Genomic DNA, 20,889 nt, shown 5'->3' on the forward strand with positions numbered 1-20,889 from the left:
CAAAATTTATTCATTTGACATACTCTCAAGATAAGGGCTTTCATTCCAGAATGAAGGAGATGTCCTTCTTTTTCAAAGAAAGGGGCTTCCCTTCCTCCGCCATCAATGCTGCTCTCAACCGTATCTCTTCCATTTCATACATGTCTGCTCTCACCCCATCCTCCCACCACCCTACCAGGGTTAGGGGCCCTCTTGTCCTCACCTATCACTCTACCAGTCTCCGTGTCCAGCACATAATTCTCCATAATTTTTGCCAATTCCAATGGGATCCCCCACCAAGTACATCTCACCACCCCCCCCCCCCCCCACTGCTTTCTGCTTTCTGCAGGGATCGCTCCATATGTGACTCCCTTATCTATCCGTCCCTCCTGGCAATATCCTTGCAAGCGGAATAAGTGCTACACCTCCTCCCTTACTACCATTCAGGGCCCCCAACAGTCCTTCCAGGTGAGGCGAAACTTCACCTGTAAGTCTGTTGGGGTCATGTGCTGTGTTCGGTGCTCCCAGTGTGGCCTCCTGTATATCGGTGAGAGCCAAGATAGGTTGGGAGACTGCTTCGACAAGCATCTGTACCTTTAAATAGAAGCAGGGTCTCCCAGTAGCCACCCATTTTAATTGCACTTCCCATTCCCATTCCGATATGTCAAGCCATGGCCTCCTCTACTGTCATGTTGATGCCACGGTCAGGTTGGGGGAGCAACACTTTATATTCTGTCTAGGTAACCTCCAACCTGATGGCATGAACATCAATTTCTCAAACTTCCGGTAATGCCCCCCATCCCTCAACACCTTCACTATTCCCCATCCCCCTTTTCCTCTCTCACCTTATTGCCCTGCCTGCCCATCATTTCCCTCTAGTGCTCCTCCAGCCCTGTATCTCATTCACCAATCAACTTCACAGCTCTTTACTTCACTCCTCCCCCTTCAGGTTTCATCTATCACCTTGTGTTTCTCTTCCCTCTCTCCCCATCTTTTAAATCTAATCTTTTTTCTCCAGTCCTGATGAAGGGTCTTGGCCTGAAATGTCAGCTGTACTCTTTTCCATAGACGCTGCCTGGCCTGCTGAGTTCCCCCAGCACTTTGTGTGTGTTGCTCAGATTTCCAGCATCTGCAGATTTTCTCTTGGTTGTCAGCCTTTTGTCCAACAATTTATATCAGACTCTGGATTCCTCTGACAATTTATATCATCCCTGCAGCTTGTACAACTACAAAAATTTTAATAGAATTTGCCACAAGTAAAATATAGACTCTGTTAATTCTTAAATACCCTTTCAGCGATGTACTGAAGATATTTATTCTCGGTCAATTAAAGAATGGAGGAATTGTCTTGCCTCCTTGCTGCACGCTTGAAACTTCTTTTCTTTGACATGTTTTTCTTCATGTGATCATCCCACATTCGGGTGTTAAATTGTTGGATCTTTGTTTATTTTCTGATCCTTGGGGTTCTTCCAGAAGTTAAAAATGGCAAGCAGTCTTAATTCCACGATTTCAGTTTATTTTAAAGTACAAACGAACATTTAAGTGCTAAGCAAACAAAATAAGGAGCTAACAAACGAAGCTTAGGGGAATGAAAAGCTGAGAAGGCAAAGATAAAAGATGTGCCTCTGAAAATCCATCACTTTTATAACCGAGATAAGGGAAACTGCTCAAACTAAACCAATCAATGATTGCACAATTACATCACGTGGGTAATGTGCTAATACTTGCTAATGGAAAAGAGAAAGGTGATAAGCCGTTAGTTTAACTGCTATGCAGTTTTCTGCCAGTGAGTGGGGATGACCCAGTACATACTGTGAAAAATACATGACTTTGATAAAAAGTGCAAATGATTAAGATACAACAGTGGTTTCCAACAGTACCTTTAAATAGATTTTAATAATTTTTGCAATAATTTTCACTGCTTGAATTTGCAGTTCTTATTTTCTTTCACTATGCATCAATAATCAGAATTCTTTACAGTTTTTATGTAATGGCTGGCAAGAGAGAGGGGCCACTGAGGATGTGGTTTGAGAGCCATATGGTCGATAAACCAAAAAGGTTTTGGAGCCACTAGTCCGGATGCTGTAACTTCTGCCACCTCATAGGCAGTGCACTCTGGATTCCAGCCATTACAAGTGGAAAGAAAAATCACCCTGGGATCCCCTTTAAGGTTATCTTCTACCATGTATCTATGGCACTTGTTTTTAGAATTTTTACCATCTACCTGATCTACGTCTCTCCTCCCCCCCCCCCCCCCCACATAGTTTTATCTGTCAATCAGGTCACTCCTCAGGGTCTTCTGTTCCAGTGAAAACAAATGCTGGAGCAGAAAATGCAGTCTGGACCATCTTTCCTTATAACTGAAATTCTCAAATCCAGGTGACATCCTCATAGTGGAATCAGACATGGAAAGAGTGAGCAATTTCAAATTTCTGGATGTTAACATCGCTGAGGATCTATCCTGGGCCCAGCATATCAGTGTAGCTGCAATAAAAGTTCAACAGTGGCTATATTTCATTCGGAGTTTAAGGAGATTTGGTATATCACCGAAGACACTCACAGATTTCTATTTTACCATGGAGAGCATTCTAACTGGCTACATCCTGGTATGGGGCTGGTGTTTGGGGGGTGTGGGGGGCTACTACACAGGATCGAAATAAGCTGCAGAGATTTGTAAACTTAGTGAGCTCCATGGGGGCACGGACCTCCATTGTATCCAGAACATTTTCAAGAAGTGATGCCTCTAAAAGGCAACATCTATCACTAAGGACCCCCATTAACCAGTACATACCCTGTCCTCATTGCTACCATCAGGAAGGATGTACAGGAGCTTGAAGGCTCACACTCAATGATTCAGGAACGGGTTCTTCCTCTCTGCCGTCCGATTTCTGAATGGACATTGAACCCATGAATACTACCTCACTACTATTTTCGCACTACCTATTTAACATTTTAGGAATTCCTGCTTGATGAAGGTGAGCATTCATTTATACCTGATGCAGGATCTTGACCCAAAACATCAAAAACCCCATTTATCCCCAAAGACACTGCTTGACCCACTGAGTTCTTCCAGCATTCTGTTTTTGTATCAGATTTCAGCATCTGCAGTCTCTGGCTTCATCCTTTATACTTGGCCACTGTGTCTCCCTGCACTGCTGCTTTCCATTATACTGAGATGTATTTCAATGTATGTAAAGTTATTTGGAATGTATTCCTTCTTAGGCATTTGCGAATATTTCCTAAGATTTAAGGATGTGCTTCGTTGTTTATGACACATTTTCTCACATGAAATGTTAAACCTATTTGCTTTCTCATTGTCGGAAAAGTTGTCATGAAATTATTTGTTAGTCAGGGAAATTGCAGTTCAAGCCTTCCTAATAAAAAGCATTCATCAGCTATAGTTGTGTGCTGCTTTAGCCAAATTCAATGATTTGCATAGAAAATTCTTTGCATGCATTTGTTCCTCTCAAGCATGTGGAATTGTCATTTGTCTCTGAGCATTTGAAAGCTAAGTGCAACATGCTTAAAGTAAGATAAATTCCAATGTAAGTTAGACTGTAAGACAGGGGTGTCAAACTCATTTTAGGTCACGGGCCGGATTGAGCAAAATGCAGCTTCATGCGGGCCGGATCAGTCGGACGCGTGCGAACGCAGCTTTCGTTGCCTCCGTTTTTTCAGCCTGCTCTCATGTGTCTCAGTCTCTGCTATAACTACAAAGTGTTTCACTTTACAAATTCCGTTTCTTATGAAGAAGACTGCCGAATAAACACTAAAAACCCTGAAAACCTGGTACCTGAATAAACTCAGCATTAGCCATATCATACGCCATAGGCGCTTCGATTACTGGGGCCAGCTTTAATAGTAATTAGATATTATCTCGCGGGCCAAAGATAATTCCACCGCGGGCCGGATTTGGCCCATGGGCCTTGAGTTTGACATATATGCAAGACATTGGAGCAGAATTAGGCCATCTGGCCCATTGAGTCTTCTCTGCCCTTCAATCATGGCTGATCCTTTTAGTTCTATCTCTCCTCAACCCCAGTTCCCGGCCTTCTCCCTGTAACCTTTGATGCCACGTCCAATCAAGAACCTATCAATCTCTGCCTTAAATATGCCCAAGTTCTGACATTTACTGCCATGAACCCTTGCCTTTTAAACAAAAATCTAAGCAGACTTTTAATGTGTGCTTTTTTTGTTTTTATTAAAGTTAAATAGTTCAATCCTGAAATAAATATCTTGTTTCTATACAAGATTAATAGAATGAAAGTTTCAGGAAATCCACATTGTTAGGTTTGTGGCCTTCTGTTGGTCAAAGTTTACTACAAGGGCATCTCCCTCTTGAATGTCGTTGGCAAAATCTTTGCCAGAGGCTTCTTAATTTGCCTAAAGAAGTTGGCGAAACATGTCTACCCCAAGTCACAGAGTGGCTTCTTTGCTGGAAGGTCAACTGTGGACATGACGTTTTTCTCTCTGCCATCTCCAGGAGAAGTGCAAAGAACAAGAGAAGTCCAGCTGGTACTAGTGTCTGGAGCAAAATGTCTTCAGGAAACCTTGTGTTGAAACTTGATCTGGAAGTATGAGTTGGCGATACATAGATCATGATAGGTGCAGAACTCCAGCCAACGCTGTCTGCTCTCATTTGTTTTGCCCATGGAGGGTCACAATTCATGATCTGCACCCACTCTAGCATTGAAGTCACCTAAGAGAACAAGATGTTCCTTGCTGGGATTATTTTTGATAGTGGCTGCGAGGTTCTCATTAAACTTGTCCTTTGCCTCATACGTGGAGCACAGTACTGGAGCATACAGACTGACAAGAGTAACTGGTCCTTTGGTGGTATTCAGACAAAGAGTAAGAAGTCGCTCAGATCTATTGCTGCCTGGTTCCACCATCTTCAACAGTGCAAGGCCTATTCTGTACTCTCCGGGCTCATCAGATCCCTTCCCTTGTCAGAAAAAGGTGTGGTCTTTCTCATTTATTGTGTCCAAGTCAGCCACATGCATATCCTGGAGGGTAGCTATTCCACATGAAGTCTTTTGAGATCCTTGTTTATTACAGCTGTCGTTACAGATGTCTTGGAGGTTATCAGGATGGCCAGTCATCTTTGTCTGAACATTCTAACATCCCAGTTTTTGAACTGGTTTCTTTCATCGGGTTGTCTTGCCTGCTGCAGTGTTTTCAGTCTGCAGTTTGGATAATACCTAATGTCGAAAGCAACCCTAGCACCACACTCTTATGTCAATCGAGCATAGTGGCTTGTAAACGGTAATTGCTGCTTTCTGTGTTTTGTCAACGCCATTAGGCGAAGCAGTAGTGTCTTCTCCTGAATATTGTCGACACAGAAAGCTGAAATTGGTACTTAAGCCAGTGCAGTACGATATTTGAGCAAGCTATTGCCTGTGCAGCATACTCTCCCTCTCCATGGAACTGATGAACCTATAGGAACAGCAGAGACAGATACAGTTTGGTACCAGCAGTGTTGTAGGAGTTGTCATTCAGTGTTGAACTCAACATTGGACTGCCTTACAAACTCCAGCTCTGGATTTTCCTTCGTGGTTTACTCCCAAAACCTGCCCCATGTGTGGGTATAGCCACAAGGTGGCGGAGGCTTGAGATCAGAGTTTTCCTTCTAGATGAGCTGCCAACCATGGCTGGCAAGGCCCATCTGCCTGAAGCGACTGGTTCTAAAGTCACCAGTAACCCATCTTTGCCCCTCCTCCTGTCAGTAGAAATGGTTCCGCTGGGCTTAGAAGCTAAGTCACATGTAATGGGCAGGGTCTGGACTTGATTGTCAGAGGCTATTTCAGACAAATAGGCTACTGCCATTGTAAAGTAAAAGTTAAATCACCTGCAACTTTTCCATTTCTCACAAGTCTGTCCTCAACCTATCCTCCCACCATCCCTCCAGGGATAGGATTCCTCATGTCCTCACCTACCACCCCAACAGTCTCCGCATCCAGCACATAATCTTCCGTAACTTTTACCATCTCCAATGAGATCTGCCACCAAATGCATCTTTCCCTCTCTCCCCTCCACTTTGTTTTTCACAGGGATTGCTTCCGATGCAACTCCCTTATCCATTTGTTCCTCCCCATTCTTCTCCCTCTTGGCACTCACCCTTGCAAGTAGAACAAGCGCTACACCTGCCCCTACACGTCCTCCTTCATTACCATTCAGGACCCAAATAGTCCTTCCAGGTGAGGCAACACTTCAGCTGTGAGTCTGTTGGGGTTATATACTATGTTCAGTGCTCCTGGTGTGGTCTTCTATATATCCGTGAGACCTGATTAAGATTGGGAGACCGCTTTGCTGAGCATCTATGCTCTAGCTGCCAGAAAAAGTGGGCTTTCCTAGTGGCTACCCATTTTAATTTCACTTCCCATTTCCATTCCGACATGTCAGTCAGTGACCTCCTGTACTGTTGCGATAAGGCCACAGTCAGGCAGGTTGGAGGAGCAACGCCTTGTATTCCGTCTGGGTAGCTCCAACCTGATGACATGAACATCGATTTCTCCAGCTTCTGGTAATGCATCCCACCTTCCCATTCCCATTTCCCCCTCTCACCTTTTTTATCTCCTTACCTGCCCATCACCTCCCTCTGCTGCTCCTCCCCTTTTCTTTCTTCCATGGCCTTCTGTCATCTCCTATTAGATTCTCACTTTGCCAGCCCCGTATCTCTTTCACCAGTCAACTTCCCGGCTCTTTACTTCACCCCTCCCCTCCCTCCTAGTTTCGCCTATCACCCTGAGTTTCTTCCTCCCCTTCCCCAACTTTCTTACTCTCTTCTCATCTTTTTTTCCTCCACTCCCGATGAAGGGTCTCAGACTGAAATGTTGACTACTCTTTTCCATAGATGCTGCTTGGCCTGCTGAGTTTCTCTAGCATTTTGTGGGTGTTGCCTGGATTTCCAGCATCTGCAGATTTTCTCTTCTTTATAGTTAAATCATCGACATCTTCCTCATGTAGTGAATCATATCAATCCTGTAAGAATGTTTGCAAAAGTTAAAAATGCATTCAAGATACAAACTTTCTATTCATGTCCTCGAATCAGATTTTTTTTTTAGGCTTGGAACTATAGCAATTCAACCACATCAACTCGTACTCCTATAACATCACAAACAGTCAGAGTACAGTACCTATCTGTAATTTATTTCAGACAATTTGTGTATATGGTTATAATTAGTTTGGCACAGATTTAGCCCGGAATTTGCAAAGGAGCAAAATAATGCTGGTTGTTACTGACCTTCGAGAACATTTATCAAAAGATTCTTGCAAAATTTTGTGTTTGACTTCTCTTGTCATTGGTGCCAGTGAGATCTTAGCCATGCTGAGTTGACATTGAGTCAGCTGGACAGCTAAATTAACAACTTCATCAAAAGCAGCATACTAGAAAACAAAAAAAAGCACAGCTTTAACTATTTAAAGGCGTTGAATAAGATTCCAATGAACTTTGCTAAACTGTAAAATCCATTTTATTTATGAGTATTTGTGTAAGAAATGTACAGATATCGAGTTACTCTATTTGGGCCAGATGGTTTGCTTAGGAATTGACTTTTAAAAACTTGGACCTCACAGAGAAAATTACGGGTTTATCAAGGGATTTTATACTGTGACAGGTCCAGTAGTAGGTGAAATTTCCATCAACTTAAGAGACTTCTTACTATGAAGGACGAATCTGCAAGAAGATGCTGAGTCACTGAAAATAATTTGGATGTTTTGGCAGAACCTATGCAGAATTCCCTAAGAGGCTGTCAATTTCAGAGTTAATGCTAATGGTTTTGCTGTAAATAAATCAGTAAACTCCAGATTTCTCCCTATTCCATTCAGTACTAGCATTTGACTTTGTTCCATTCGGTATTAGAAAATACAGAATTTTTAAAAAATTTATATATATAACACCCTTCCAGCACAACTCAGCACATAAAATGCTGGAGGAACTCAGCAGGTCAGGCACAACATATGGAGAGGAATAAACAGTAGATGTTTTGGGCTGAGACCCTTCATCAGGACTACTACGCCAATGCGCCTGCTCCAGCCAATTACACCATTGTGACCAATTAACCTACTAACCTGCACGTACTTAGAACGTGGGAGGGAACCAGAGCATCTGGAGGAAATGCATGCAGTCACGAGGAGAACATACAAATTCCTTACAGACTGGCAGAATTGAACCTAGATCACTGGTGCACAATAACGTTCAACTGGAGTTAGCCACCAAACCTCTAATTCTGATTCCAGAGTTACATGTCAGACTTTGGTAAAAATGTAACAGAAGTGAGCCAAATTATCTTTTGGGAAATATTGCTGAAGGTCTTGTGTTCACAAATGTGGTTATGCACATGACTCAGTAAATCAAATGCTGAAAATTAGTACGTAATAAGACCATAAGATATAAGAGCAGAATTATGCCATTGGCCCATTGACTCTGCTCCACCATTTCATCTTAGCTGATCCAATTTTCCTCTCAGCTCCAATCTCCTGCCTTCTCCCCGTATCCTTTCATGCCCTGACCAATCAAGAATCTATCAGCCTCTGCCTTAAATATACATAAAGACTTGGCCTCCACAGCTGCCTGTAGAATAGAATTCTATAGACCCCGCACTCTCTGGCTAAAGAAACTCTTCCTCATCTCTGTTCTAAAGGGATGCCCCTCTATTCTGAGGCTGTGTCCTCCGATCTTAGACTCTCCACTATAGGAAAAATCGTCTGCACATCCATTCCATCAGGGCCTTTCACCATTTGATCGGTTTCAATTAGGTCACCACTCACCCCTCAGTGAATATAGGCCCAGAATCATCAAACGCTCTTCATGTGACAAGCCATTCAATCCTGGAATAATTTTCATGAACCTCCTTTAAACCCTTTCCAGTGTGGAATGAGAATTCAAATTTTTTGTAAGCTAGGCCAAGAGGCACTGAATCAGGCAACCTACCAGGACTGAAGACAGTTATTTAATTTAATTAGTTTTGGATCAAATTTACTATGGGCAGAACTAATGCATAAAGCTCCCAAATGTAGTGAGTAATGAGGTAATGGAGTGTATCTGGATTACGGAAGAGTAGGTGCTTGCTGTCTTGAGGCAACTTAAGCTGGATAAATCTGCAGACTGGTCGTGATGTTGACTCAAGACTTTGTGGGAGGCTAGTGTAGAAATTGCAGTGGTCCTGGCAGAGATATTTAAAATGTCTTTGGCCACGGTTTAGGTGCTAGAGGACTGGAGGATAGCTAATGTTGTTCCGTTGTTTAAGGAAGGCTCTAAGAATAAGCTGGGAAATTGTTGGCCAGTGAGCCTTATGCCAATAGGGTTAAATTATTGACAGGTATTCTCAGGGATTGGATATACTGTATAAGTATTTGACTAGATGGGCTGATTAGGGATAGTCAACATGGTTTTGTGCATGGCAGGTCATGCCTAACAAATCTTGCAGAATTTTTTGAGGAGGTTATCAAGTAAGTTGATGAAGGAAAGGTAGTGGATGTTGTCAACATGGACCGAAGTAAGCCTTTGATGAAGTTCTGCGTGGGAGGTTGATCTAGAAAATGCAGTTGCTTGTAGTCAATTGGAGTCAGCATTGGCTAAGCAAGAGAAACCAGAGAAGCCAGATGGTGGTCTCTCTGACTGGAGACCTCTGACTGGTGGTGTGCCCAGGGATTGGTGCTGAGTCTACTGTTGTTTATCATTATATTATTGATTTGGATTCGATCTGCAAGTTTTCAGATGACTCCAAGACTGGGAGTGTAATGGACAGTGAGGAAGGCTTTCAAAGCTTGCAAAGTGATATAAACTAGCTGGGAAATGGGTCGAAAATTTCAGATGGTATTTAATGCAGACAAGTGTGAGCTGTTGCATTTTGGGAGAACAAACGAGGGTAAGGCATACACGGTAAATGGTAGGGCATTGAGTAGTGTGGTAGAACAAAGGAATATGACAATACAGATCCATTAAAAAAGTGTCACGTAAAGAAAACTTCTGGAACATTGGCCTCTGTAAATCAGGGAATTGAGTAGAGGAGATGGGATGTTATGTTGAAGTTGCATAAGACATTGCTGAGGCTGAATTTGAAGTATTGTGTGCAGTTTCTGGTCGTCTACCTACAAGAAATATCTCAATAAACTTGAAAGAGTGCAAAGAAAATTTACAAGGATGTTGTTGGGACTGAGTTATAGTAAAACATTGAATAGGTTAGAACTTTATTTACTGGAGTGCAGGAGAATGAGAAGAGATACAAAATTATGAGGAGTATTGATTGGGTGAATGCTTGCAGGTTTATTTCCCTCAGATTGGGTGAGACTAGAAATAGAGTCATAGGTTTAGGTTAAAAGAAATAGAAGTCAGAGGTTAAAGGGGAAATCTGAGAGGGAATGTTTTCACTGAGAAGGCGGTTAGTGGTAGATGCGAGATCAATTGTAACATTTGAAAAAAGTTTGGATAGGTACTTGGATGAGAGAGGTATGAAGGGCTATTTTCTGGATGCAGGTAGATGGGACTAGGCAGTAGACAGCTGTCACAAACTAGATGGGCTGAAGGGCTTGTTTCTGTGCTGTAGTGCTCTGATTATTCTAAAGTTGCTGTGGGTGTTGCTGGAAACTAACTGGCACATGCTGCTTTTCTAGTTGGAATCAGCCTGTTGTAGCACCTGAGATGAAAGAATCTCATGGATAGGTCTCCCCTAATATCAATGAGACAGACTGCATCAGTGATGTCCCTTCTCAGTTTGGTTTCTAGAATCGTTGTTGAGATTTCATTTTGTTTGGACTTCAAATCCTAGATTGCCATTTTGAGTTATTTCACTTGAATAAATAATGTTTACATCTATAACCCTAAGGAATATAGGTCATTACCCAGCAGGTACAGTTTTGTGCCTTCTGATGCTGATCAATGTTTAAAGAAAGCATTGGATAACGATCACTTGTGTTAGTGTTTGTATGGAGTGAGCAATTTTAATTTTGAAGTTCTGATGAAGGGATCTTTACCTTCAACTTCAATGTGGAAAGAAGTGCATCCTTTCAGGTAATGGACTTAACATCTTTTCCATATCAACTTTAGTCTAGATCTCGAATAGATTAAATCAAAAATATGTGAATATATTCTGATTACATAATTGTACTTGTAATAGTGTTCATACATTAGTTTTGATATACAATTCAGTATTCTTTACTGTGTTGAAAGGGAATTGCAAATGTCCAGCAACAAAAACAAGAGCACAGGAAAAATTAAGGATATGAAAATACTTTATTCAAAGACATCACAAAGAAATATCTACTTTCAACTTGACAACCTGTATCCAATAGGAGCTACAGAATACCAATAGCAGCTGGTCTGCCCTGAAGTGTACCAAAATTACACTTGTGAAATGACAATGAGCTTCTTTTCAACTCATCTCATAAACAGAAGATTCTGCAGATGCTGGAAATCCAAAGTAACATGTACAAAAATACTGAAGAAACTCGGCAGGTCAGGCAGCATCTATTGATAGGAACAAACAGTTGATATTTCAGACTGAGATGCTTCATCAGGACATGAAAGTAAAGGCTATTCAACAACTTACCGTAGATGTCGGATTATAAGCCGCTACTTTTTTCCCACATTTTGAACAGCTTTGAACTCTGCGGCCTTTAATACGGTGCGGCTAATGCATTATTTTTTTCATGCCGCCAAAAACATTTTGCCTCATAACAGTAGACCAATAAAATTGATGAGTAGTTCACAGAGGTCCAATGAAATTGTACGATAAATCAAGCGCACTTTCACAATTAAATTATTGTAAATCAGTCATTTGTACTCACCCTCATCAACATGGAAAACACTCGAAGAAAAGCATTGTGCTGCCTTTATGGCAGTTATTTAGTTTATAATATTTTCGCTTAGTAATTCATTTGTTAGTTAAAGTTAGAAGTGTTTTAACTATATTTGTTTTCTGTACTACATCGCGGGATGCTATGACGTCACACCCGGTTTCGCCGCGTCTTGTGGGAAAATGCCGGTTTGCGATAAACGGGAAGGAGGGGGGGAGCAGCGGAGCAGCGGCATTGGATCTGAGCGAACGCTGCTTTTAAGTTAAAGGCGATCAATAACTTTTCCTGGTAGGCTGCAGTATATATATTTTTTACCAGTCGTTAGGAGATATTGGAATGTTGTTCAGTAAAGAAGTATACGCAACGTATATTTAAAAGTAGCCGCGTTACAGGCACGGTTCGAAAAAAAGCATTTGCAATATGTATTTGTTTATGTTACCATATGGATTTAATTAAAAGTTAAAAAATCCTCACGTGTAATATCTTTCTGTGTAAATATCTCATATTACAACGTGGGACACCTGCGGCCGAAAATCCGGTGCGGCCGAAAATCCGGTGCGGCCTGTACAAGTAAAAAATTGATTTTCTTTCTAAAATTAGAGCCAGCGGCTTTTAATCAGGTGCGCTCTGTAGTCCGGAATCTACGGTAAGTAAAAGTCCTCTGAAACAGACAAAATACTTTTCTGTAGTACTATAATCTTGAGGGCATGGACTTTTAGGAATCTGTTTTTGGAGCAAGCTTATGATGTTATCTCCCCCAGGGACAAGGAGATAATACTGGAGACCTCATAGATGGTATAATCAACTATTCTAATGAAAAAAAGACATCCAGTTATAATTATGGAGAGGTCGCCTTGTTGTATCCCTGACCAAAACCATTGCAAGCATTTCCTTCACTTACTTCCCAGTGGCTGTTGGTCTCCAAGCAGAGATGCAATAAAGAGCACAACAAAGATAATTTTCAAATTTGAAGAATTCTAAGTTAATTGCAGAAAGCAGCATCAACCACTGTACTGTAGTTTTGACCTCTCAGAAACCTTTGGCTCATAAACCAAGAGAATCTTGGAGGGTCCTTCTCAAATTTGGCTGTGCTCAGAATTTTGTTACTATCTGTCATTCTCTTCGTGATTTCCTTCAGATTCAAGCCATGATTCTCTCACCATTGTCTCCATTACAGATCCATTTCCAGTACAAAGTGGGATGCAGCAATACAGTTTTATCACTGCAATAATTGCTCCAACAAACACAAATTGAGTTAATCTGCAGAATGAGCAAGAAACTGTTCAAATTTCATTGCCTCTACTCTAGAATCAACATTTTTTTCAATTTCAGTATGCAGACAATGCCTGTATAGACTGAGCTTCAAACCATCATTAATTCCTTCCCTGAAAAGTAGAGGATCTTGCACCTAAAATGAAAAGCAAAGTTCCTTCATCATTCATTGGATAGGGAAGATTAATAATAAGAATGAGCAGGTTTCATGGCAGATCTTTGCTCACTTCTTAGGAGACATTGGACAAAATCTGTCAGTGCATCAAGACCAAACACTTAAGGACTCAAACTAAGGAACAAGCTGAAAGGAACCTGCTGAGACAGGTGGAGGAACGTAGGGAAAGGCACGAGCATATTAAGACCTTCTGAAAGCAGACTGAAACCATGAGTAAGGAACTGAACCATCAGCTCCTTCAAGATTCTCCTGTGTTACTAATGGTAGAGTTTGTGGATCCTGTGTAGGTTGCTTCAGTCACCTTGGAACACAATTAATTATAGTGGAAACATAATCCTTGACCTTGAAGGAGCACCTACATGAAATTTCACTTTTTGATTACATATTTAACTTTTTTTATGCTTGCCTCCAACCCTGATAAAACTTACTGATTTATAAACTGATTTTCAGCATGTTTAGTGATTGAATTTTCCAACTTGACATTCAGAAATTGGTCTTACAATTTTTCTTATGTGTATTACGTTTGTTATCTTTCTCAGGGCTATAAGCTTGCATTTGGCAAGTGGAATAAACGTGAGAACCGATGGGGAGGAGGTGTTGCCACTATTCTTCCAAGTCCTGATGATGAAGTATGGGGAGTTGTATGGTGTTTGAAAAGCAATGATCGGCAGTCTTTGGATGAGTAAGTATTTTGGATATTTTTATGCAAATCGCCAATGTTAACATTTCTTTGTTTCTCCAAATACTTAAACTGTGAAGATGATGGCTGTCAAGTATGGTTTATTTATTTTTAAACCTGATGTGTGTAAATGTGAGCAAGGGGGAATGAATATTGTGATATCATTAGTTAACATCCTTGCTTCTAACCTAATGACAGAAAGGAAATCACTAGATAGGCACTTTAGATGTTTCAGCCCAAGACACTTCCCTGAGGAATTATTGCAAGAAGTGAGTGAACCAACATGAGATTAGCTTCCATTGGATATCATTCCCACTGATCGAGCAGACTGATAATTTAAATTTGAATAAGGGTAGTTAAGAGGATTGAAAACAAAGCTAGTCAAAATAAGCAGGGAAATAAGGTTAAGGGATCAGTTAGTGGAGATATTGTGTCAAATATTTAAAAGTATTTTTCAGAATAAACAGATACATTTTAACAAGAAAGAAAAATTTCAAAAGGAGGACCCTCCATCCATGGTTAAAGGAAAAAGTTTAAAAAAACCTGAAGAAAAAACTGGGTAGTAGGGCAGAGGATTGAATAGAATAGTGAAAAAAAGCAAAGAATGACAAAAAAATCTAGAAAGAACAGAGTTTCTGTTGATACTTCTGAAATGGAATGTTTGAATAAAGTGCAGGTTGGTCCTGTACAAAAATGTCTGAGGAATTAATAAAGTACAGTTATAAAAATTTCCAAGCATGCAGAAAGGGAGACTGGGCTATTGGGATTATTCCCTGGAAGCCACATGGGTATATAGGGCCAAAATTTTTCTTCCTGTGTATGAGGAGGATGTATTGAGGCTACAAAGATGTATACAATGGATTCCAGTTAATTAGGCCACCAGTTAATCAGGCATTTGTTTATTTGGGTCGGCTCTTAAAGAATAGAAACTAATCGAGAAAATAGCCAGTATTCCCTTTGTTTATTTGGGACACCATGCCATTTAATTGGAATGGGAAACTGTTGCTGAACAATTTGGAACTAGTATCTATCGTATGTGCTTGTGTGGCTGTTAAACACAACTCTGTGCGTAGAGCAAACAGTTTGCATGTATTCGTGTTCAAAAAGCAATGATTTTTGTCACTGATGGTTGGCAAAAAATAAGCATTAAGACTATTCAGAACTATTTTGCTCACTGTTTCAAGAATTTATGCTTGGAAATGTCAGAAGCAGCTGAGACTGAAAATGAATCAACTTCACTACTTCAACAATTTAGGAACTACAAAGAATTCAAAGGTATCAACAATCATCTTGAATGTTATCTTTGGTCCCCACCAGATACTTAGTGCTCACCTGTGGCTCCAAGTAGCTGTTTGCATGTGACAGTAGCCACACCCTGGTATACCGCTTCAACAGGCGGCTAAACCAGATGGGAGTAACCAGCAGATTTCAATGGCCCTGTGAGGTAGGGACATGCCTGTCCAAGCATGCAGTGTCGGCTCCAGCAAACTGGGTGGATAAGATCTACAGTGAGATCCAGCTTCTATGGATCATTGTGGTTCTGCAATATTCTGTGGAGAACAAAGAGCATGATGAGGCTCTCTGTGGAGAGCGAAGAGCATGATCATCTATGCAATCAAGGAAGACCCCTTTCAGACTTTTGTATATTTTGCCCCGTGGCAGAGTGGTACCTCAATAAAAATCGGAGACGGTCACAGGACATACTAAATTTCTTTAGCCTTCCAAGGCAGTTGAGGATTTGGTGAGCTTTCTTGGCTGTGGTGTTCACATAGTTGGACCAGAATAAGCTGTTGGTGATATTGGTGATGTTCACTCTTAGGAACTTGAAGTTCAAGGCCACCTTTCCTGGTCAAATACTGGCTCTTTTGTTCTGCTGAAACTGAGTGAAAGGCTGTTGTCATGACAACATGTTACTAGGCTCTCTATCTCCTTCCTGTACTCTAGCTCATATTCATTTGAGATGAGGCCCATTATGGAGGTATCATCGGCAAACTTGTAGATGGATTAACTATATGTTTTATATTCATTTTATGTCAACTTAATATTATTGTGTTGATAATATTTTATGTGCTGTATGTGATATATGTACTTTTTTGTACCTTAGTCCCAGAAGAATGATGTTTCATTTACTTGCATATATGTGAATGAAAGTTTGAATGAAAATTAACTTGAACTTGAACACGGAGCAGAATCTGGTCATGCAGTCAGGAGTGTATATGGAATAAGGAGCTGAAGATGCATCCTTGTGGGGTACCTATGTTGAAAGTTATTATGGAGGTGTTGCTGCCTATCTATTGTTTTTAGTCTGTTGGTGAGGAAGTCAAAGATCTATTTGCAAAGGGAAGAGTGAATCATAGGTTTGGGAGTTTGGAGATCAGTTTGCTTGGATTTATAATATTAAAGGTGGAGCCACCGTCAATAAACAATAGTCAAACATAGATATCTTTACTGTCCAGATGCTTAAGAGATGAGTGTAGAGTCAGGGAGATGGCATCTACTGTGGACCTGTGTCAGCAGTAGGGGTGCTGCAGTGGGTCGAAGTTGTCTGGGAAGCTGGAGTTAACACATTCTAGCTTCATAAAGCACTTCATGATGGTAGTTTTAAGAGCCACCAGGCATTAGTCATTAAGGCATGTTACTTTTTTTTTTAGATACTGGAATGATAGTAGTCTATTTAAGGCAGGAAAATACCTCAATTGAAGCTGAGAGACATTGCAAGTAATGTCAGTGATGCTGCGCACCTTTGTTTTGTAGTCTGTTATAGCAGGTAGTTCCTGCCATGTTTATGCTTGTCTGGGATTCAGTTTTGGACAGTATTGTCTCTTGGCATCCATGATGGCTTTACCAAGGTTGTATCTCTATTTTTTTTTGTATAGGTCAGGGTCACTTGATTGAATGCTTGAGTCGTGGACTTCAGTAGGGAGTGGATCTCCTGGTTTATTCATGGTTTTTAGTTTGGGATTACCCAGGTTGACCTCTTTGATGTGCAGTCCTCAACAGACTTGTTGATGAATTTCATGACAAATATCCTTCCCTCTCTCCACCATTAAATTTAACTCTGGTTTACTCAGAGTGGAGGACTTGCTTAGAGCAACATTAGGTATGCCAAAAATGAAATGTCAGCATGGAAAAGTTACATGTATGCGGGTAGCAAAATGGCATGCTATAGATTGAGCTAAGTAATAACATCAGAGCTACACAATTCTGCCACCATCTATTCAAAAGTTCTGGTGGAAAATTAAATGGCTAACTGAAGGAGAAGATTCCAAGAATATCCCTGTGCTCAGTGTTGGGACCCAGCTAAAACTAATAATAATAAATTTGCTCTCACGGGTATTGAGACATGTTAAGTGCCTAATCTATTTTGGCTCGCTCCTAACATCTACATGACTACGGAAGCCAGTCTTTAGCCAGTTTGATTCACTCACCCGGGAAATGGCTATGAACACTTGATAGATCAAAGACTGAGATGAGATTATGTAGTACTGAAACTTACACCTTGAACTAATCAAGGTGCTCCAATTTGGTTGCAGGGCTGGCAGCTGCATGATGGATGAAAAAATTGCCTTGCTATTTTCCATCCTCGAATACGCAGTGTGATAATTTTTCTCCTCAACCCATCTTATTTCAATTGTTAGCAAAGTGATGCAGGGTTTAGTTGATAGTGCTATCAAAGAGCACTTACTTGCTGTCCTTCTTGGGTTTTGTCAGAGGCGCCTCATTTAAAAATGATGAAAATAATTCTTTTTTAATTAAAACAGAAATTAATTAAAATATGAAAACTAGAAGGAGTAAAACAGACACTTACTTTTCAGAGTCAATAACCACCCACACCAGGTTTCCATTCAAAACTATTTAATAAATCTACATATAGTTCAACAACAGTTTAAACAGATTTGGTTTTAAATTGTTTTAAATGTGTTTCTGACTGCAAGTCTATTTTATTTCTCCAACAGCCAAGAAGGTGTCCAGAACGGAATCTACAGTCCAATAGAAGTCAAAGTTCAACAGCAAGATACTGAAGAAGAACTTACTTGTTTGTCCTATCAGATGAATAATTTTAATTCCAGCCTTACATCACCACTTTACAAAAAGGTATGCAAATAAAATAAAATCGATCTCTTCCTATGTAAATAAAAATAAAAATAGTGACCCCCTTGATCTGTTGTCCCCTTGGACAATGCTGAACTGTTTTGTAATTCCATCCTGCTTATTAATTGTAGTATGGAATATTTCTAGTTGAAACCAGTTATCTCTTCCATACAATAAAATATTTGATTTTGTTTAAAATACTTTCAAAAAGGAGAAACTTAAAAGGTCATCTTTGACTCTTCAAGATTACATAAAAATAAAGTGTTTATTTTTTTACTTTTCCCTGCTTTTTTTTTTAAGTACTAATACTGTATTTTTTACTATTTGGAAGTTTAAATTTGTATTAATACAAGTAAGTTCCATAATGAAGGTATTAGATTTCTTTGTTTACTTGTTGATGCTTGGGATCCCCTTTTAGTGCATGACCTATCAGCCTCACCTGAAATGATATGTAAAATATACCAGTCACACAAACCAAAGATTTTACTCTTCCTAAAAATTGAATGAATTATATGAAACTCATCTGCTACATTCCCCATCAAGTTTAAGAATGATATTCTCTTTGCATAATTTTCTCTTTTATAATACACTTAGGGGTTACATACATCTAAAATTAACATAAAATAATGCATAGCTTTCATGATGTTAGAGGTACAAAACACAGAATCAGGCCCATCATGTCGTTGGTGACTATCCAATATCCAGCAATACTGACAGTAAAACCTAGTCTCTTGGTCAACCAGAGAAAATAAAACACTTTGTACACTTGATCTACTCTAAATACCATCTTTAAACAAATCACTAATTTATCCCAGGTGCATTAAAGATTATGTTTCCAAGCTGGCCAGGCTCTGTACTGCTGGGATTCCAAATATTGCTCATGTCCTGGATCGGAGTGCTTGTCACCAATTGGTCTCTGGAGCTGTTGCTGCCAAGAATATGTTTTTCTTAATACTTTTTAGCACAATATTTTAGGATGTTAGCCTCTTCATATTCAAACTGAGCCAGTTGAACACTGGGAGCATATTCCTTGTATCATTACAAGTATAGGGCCACCTTGATTATTCTTTATCTCATGTCAGACTAGTGTATACTGTGATTAATCAATGCCAGGGATTCACGCTTTGGTGAAGTTGTTGTAAGTATCATTGCTGATATTTTTTGGTATTCTCAGCAAACCTAATGAACCATTAACAATCTTTGTTTGAGACAAACTCTAAATGTTGATCAAACTAGAAACACTTATCCATTCTACTATACTGGGATGGTTGCTTTTAACCCTTTGCTTGTGGCCTTTGTACTCTTCTACTACTCATGAAGTAGGCTTCTCTGCCCATCGCACTTGTAGAGATTTAGCTACAAGCCACATGGCTACAGTTATTTTGAAAATACTAATCCCATTTCCCATTCTTGGCTGGTAGTCCTTTATGCCTTGCCGATTAAAGTGCTAGTCTGGATACTTCTTAAATGTTGTGGAGCTCTCTGGCAGCACCACCACCTCACGCAGTTTGTTCTAGATTTCAACTATCATCTGGTTGGAAAAACATCCTATCACTTAACTTACACCCTTGTACCCTTGTTTCATACATCTCTGCTCTGGAGACTTTTCTACTATCTATCTATCTGCGCCCCTCAGAATTTTATATATTTCAGTCAGGTCTCCTGTCAGCTACCTCTGTTCCAAGAAAAACAAAATTAGTCCATTCTGACATTTCTCATAACTGAATTGCAACATCTTTCTAAATTCATCCTATGCCTTCATAATCAGCTTATCTACCTGTGTTGTCTACAAGTTTCCCTGGATAGGTACGTTAAGATCTCTTCACCACTCACTATTCCCAAGTGCTCTATATTTCATTGTGTATGTTTGAGATTCATTAATACTAAAATTTACCACCTTAAATTATCAACATTACATTTCATTTGCCAATTTCCTGCCCATCAGACCAATATCAATATCTGATCAATGTCATCCTGCAGCCAATGATTACTTTCCTCCTTGTCAACAACACTAACTTTTGAGTCCTATGTAAACTTAACTAAATATACTTTGTATATGCGTATCAAAATTGTTAATGCACATAATAAACAATAGATGTTCTAGCACCAATTCCTGTAGCACTCCTCTGGTGCAGGCTTCAAGTCACAAAACCAATCCTCCACCATCATCCTCTGTCATCTAGTACTAAGGCAGTTTTGGATCCACTTTGCCCTGGATTGCATATTCTCTAACCTTTTGTCTAGTCTCAAAGACACTTCTGAGGTCCATCTAGAATAAATTAACTGCATTGCCCTTAGAGATACAGTGTGTCAACACTGAAAAATTCATTCAATTGGTTAGGCAAGATCTTCTCCTAATAAAACCATACTGACACTCTCCACCCTCTCTCCCCACCTCCTTTCTACCCACTTCTCTCTTCATACCCCTCTCTCTTCCCCTCTCCCCACCACCCTCTCTCTCCTCTCTTCCACTCCCTTCCAGCCCTGTGTTGTTGGCACTGTAGAAGCATTATACTACTGTGCCACCCCTTCTCTCCCTCCTTCCTCTCTCCCTCTCTCTCTCTCTTCCCTCTCTTCTCCCTCTCCCTCACCCCCTTTGATTAAACTCTGCCTGTCAACATTTAGAATATTTTCCACTAACTTCACTTCCACGGATATTGGCTTCACAAGCTTGTAATTACCCATCTTATCGCTGCTGCCCTTCTTGAATAAAGTTATCATATTTGCTATCCTCTAATCATCTGGTGAGCAGTGAGAATTTAAATGTAGACTGGATATATCTCATAAGACTGTGAATTTATCCAGTTTTAAGCCAGCTTCAAGATCTTAATACCTCCCTTAATGGTAACTTACCATAGAATTTCACAAACTTTTCCAAATTCTTGAATGACAATGT

General features: G+C 40.2%; 1 protein-coding gene across 2 annotated transcripts in view; it reads left to right on the top strand.

Moving 5' to 3' along the window:
• LOC140713678 (gamma-glutamylcyclotransferase-like) overlaps positions 1-20,889 on the top strand; it is a 32,017-nt gene that overhangs the window by 6,158 nt on the left and 4,970 nt on the right. For both annotated transcript variants that reach the window (XM_073024060.1, XM_073024059.1), the window contains exons 2-3: positions 13,762-13,904; positions 17,858-17,996. In XM_073024060.1, the coding sequence (XP_072880161.1) occupies positions 13,762-13,904; positions 17,858-17,996 (282 nt within the window). The remainder of the gene's footprint in view (positions 1-13,761; positions 13,905-17,857; positions 17,997-20,889) is intronic.

This window comes from Hemitrygon akajei, chromosome 20 (assembly GCF_048418815.1).
Source record: "Hemitrygon akajei chromosome 20, sHemAka1.3, whole genome shotgun sequence".
Classification (NCBI taxonomy): domain Eukaryota; kingdom Metazoa; phylum Chordata; class Chondrichthyes; order Myliobatiformes; family Dasyatidae; genus Hemitrygon; species Hemitrygon akajei.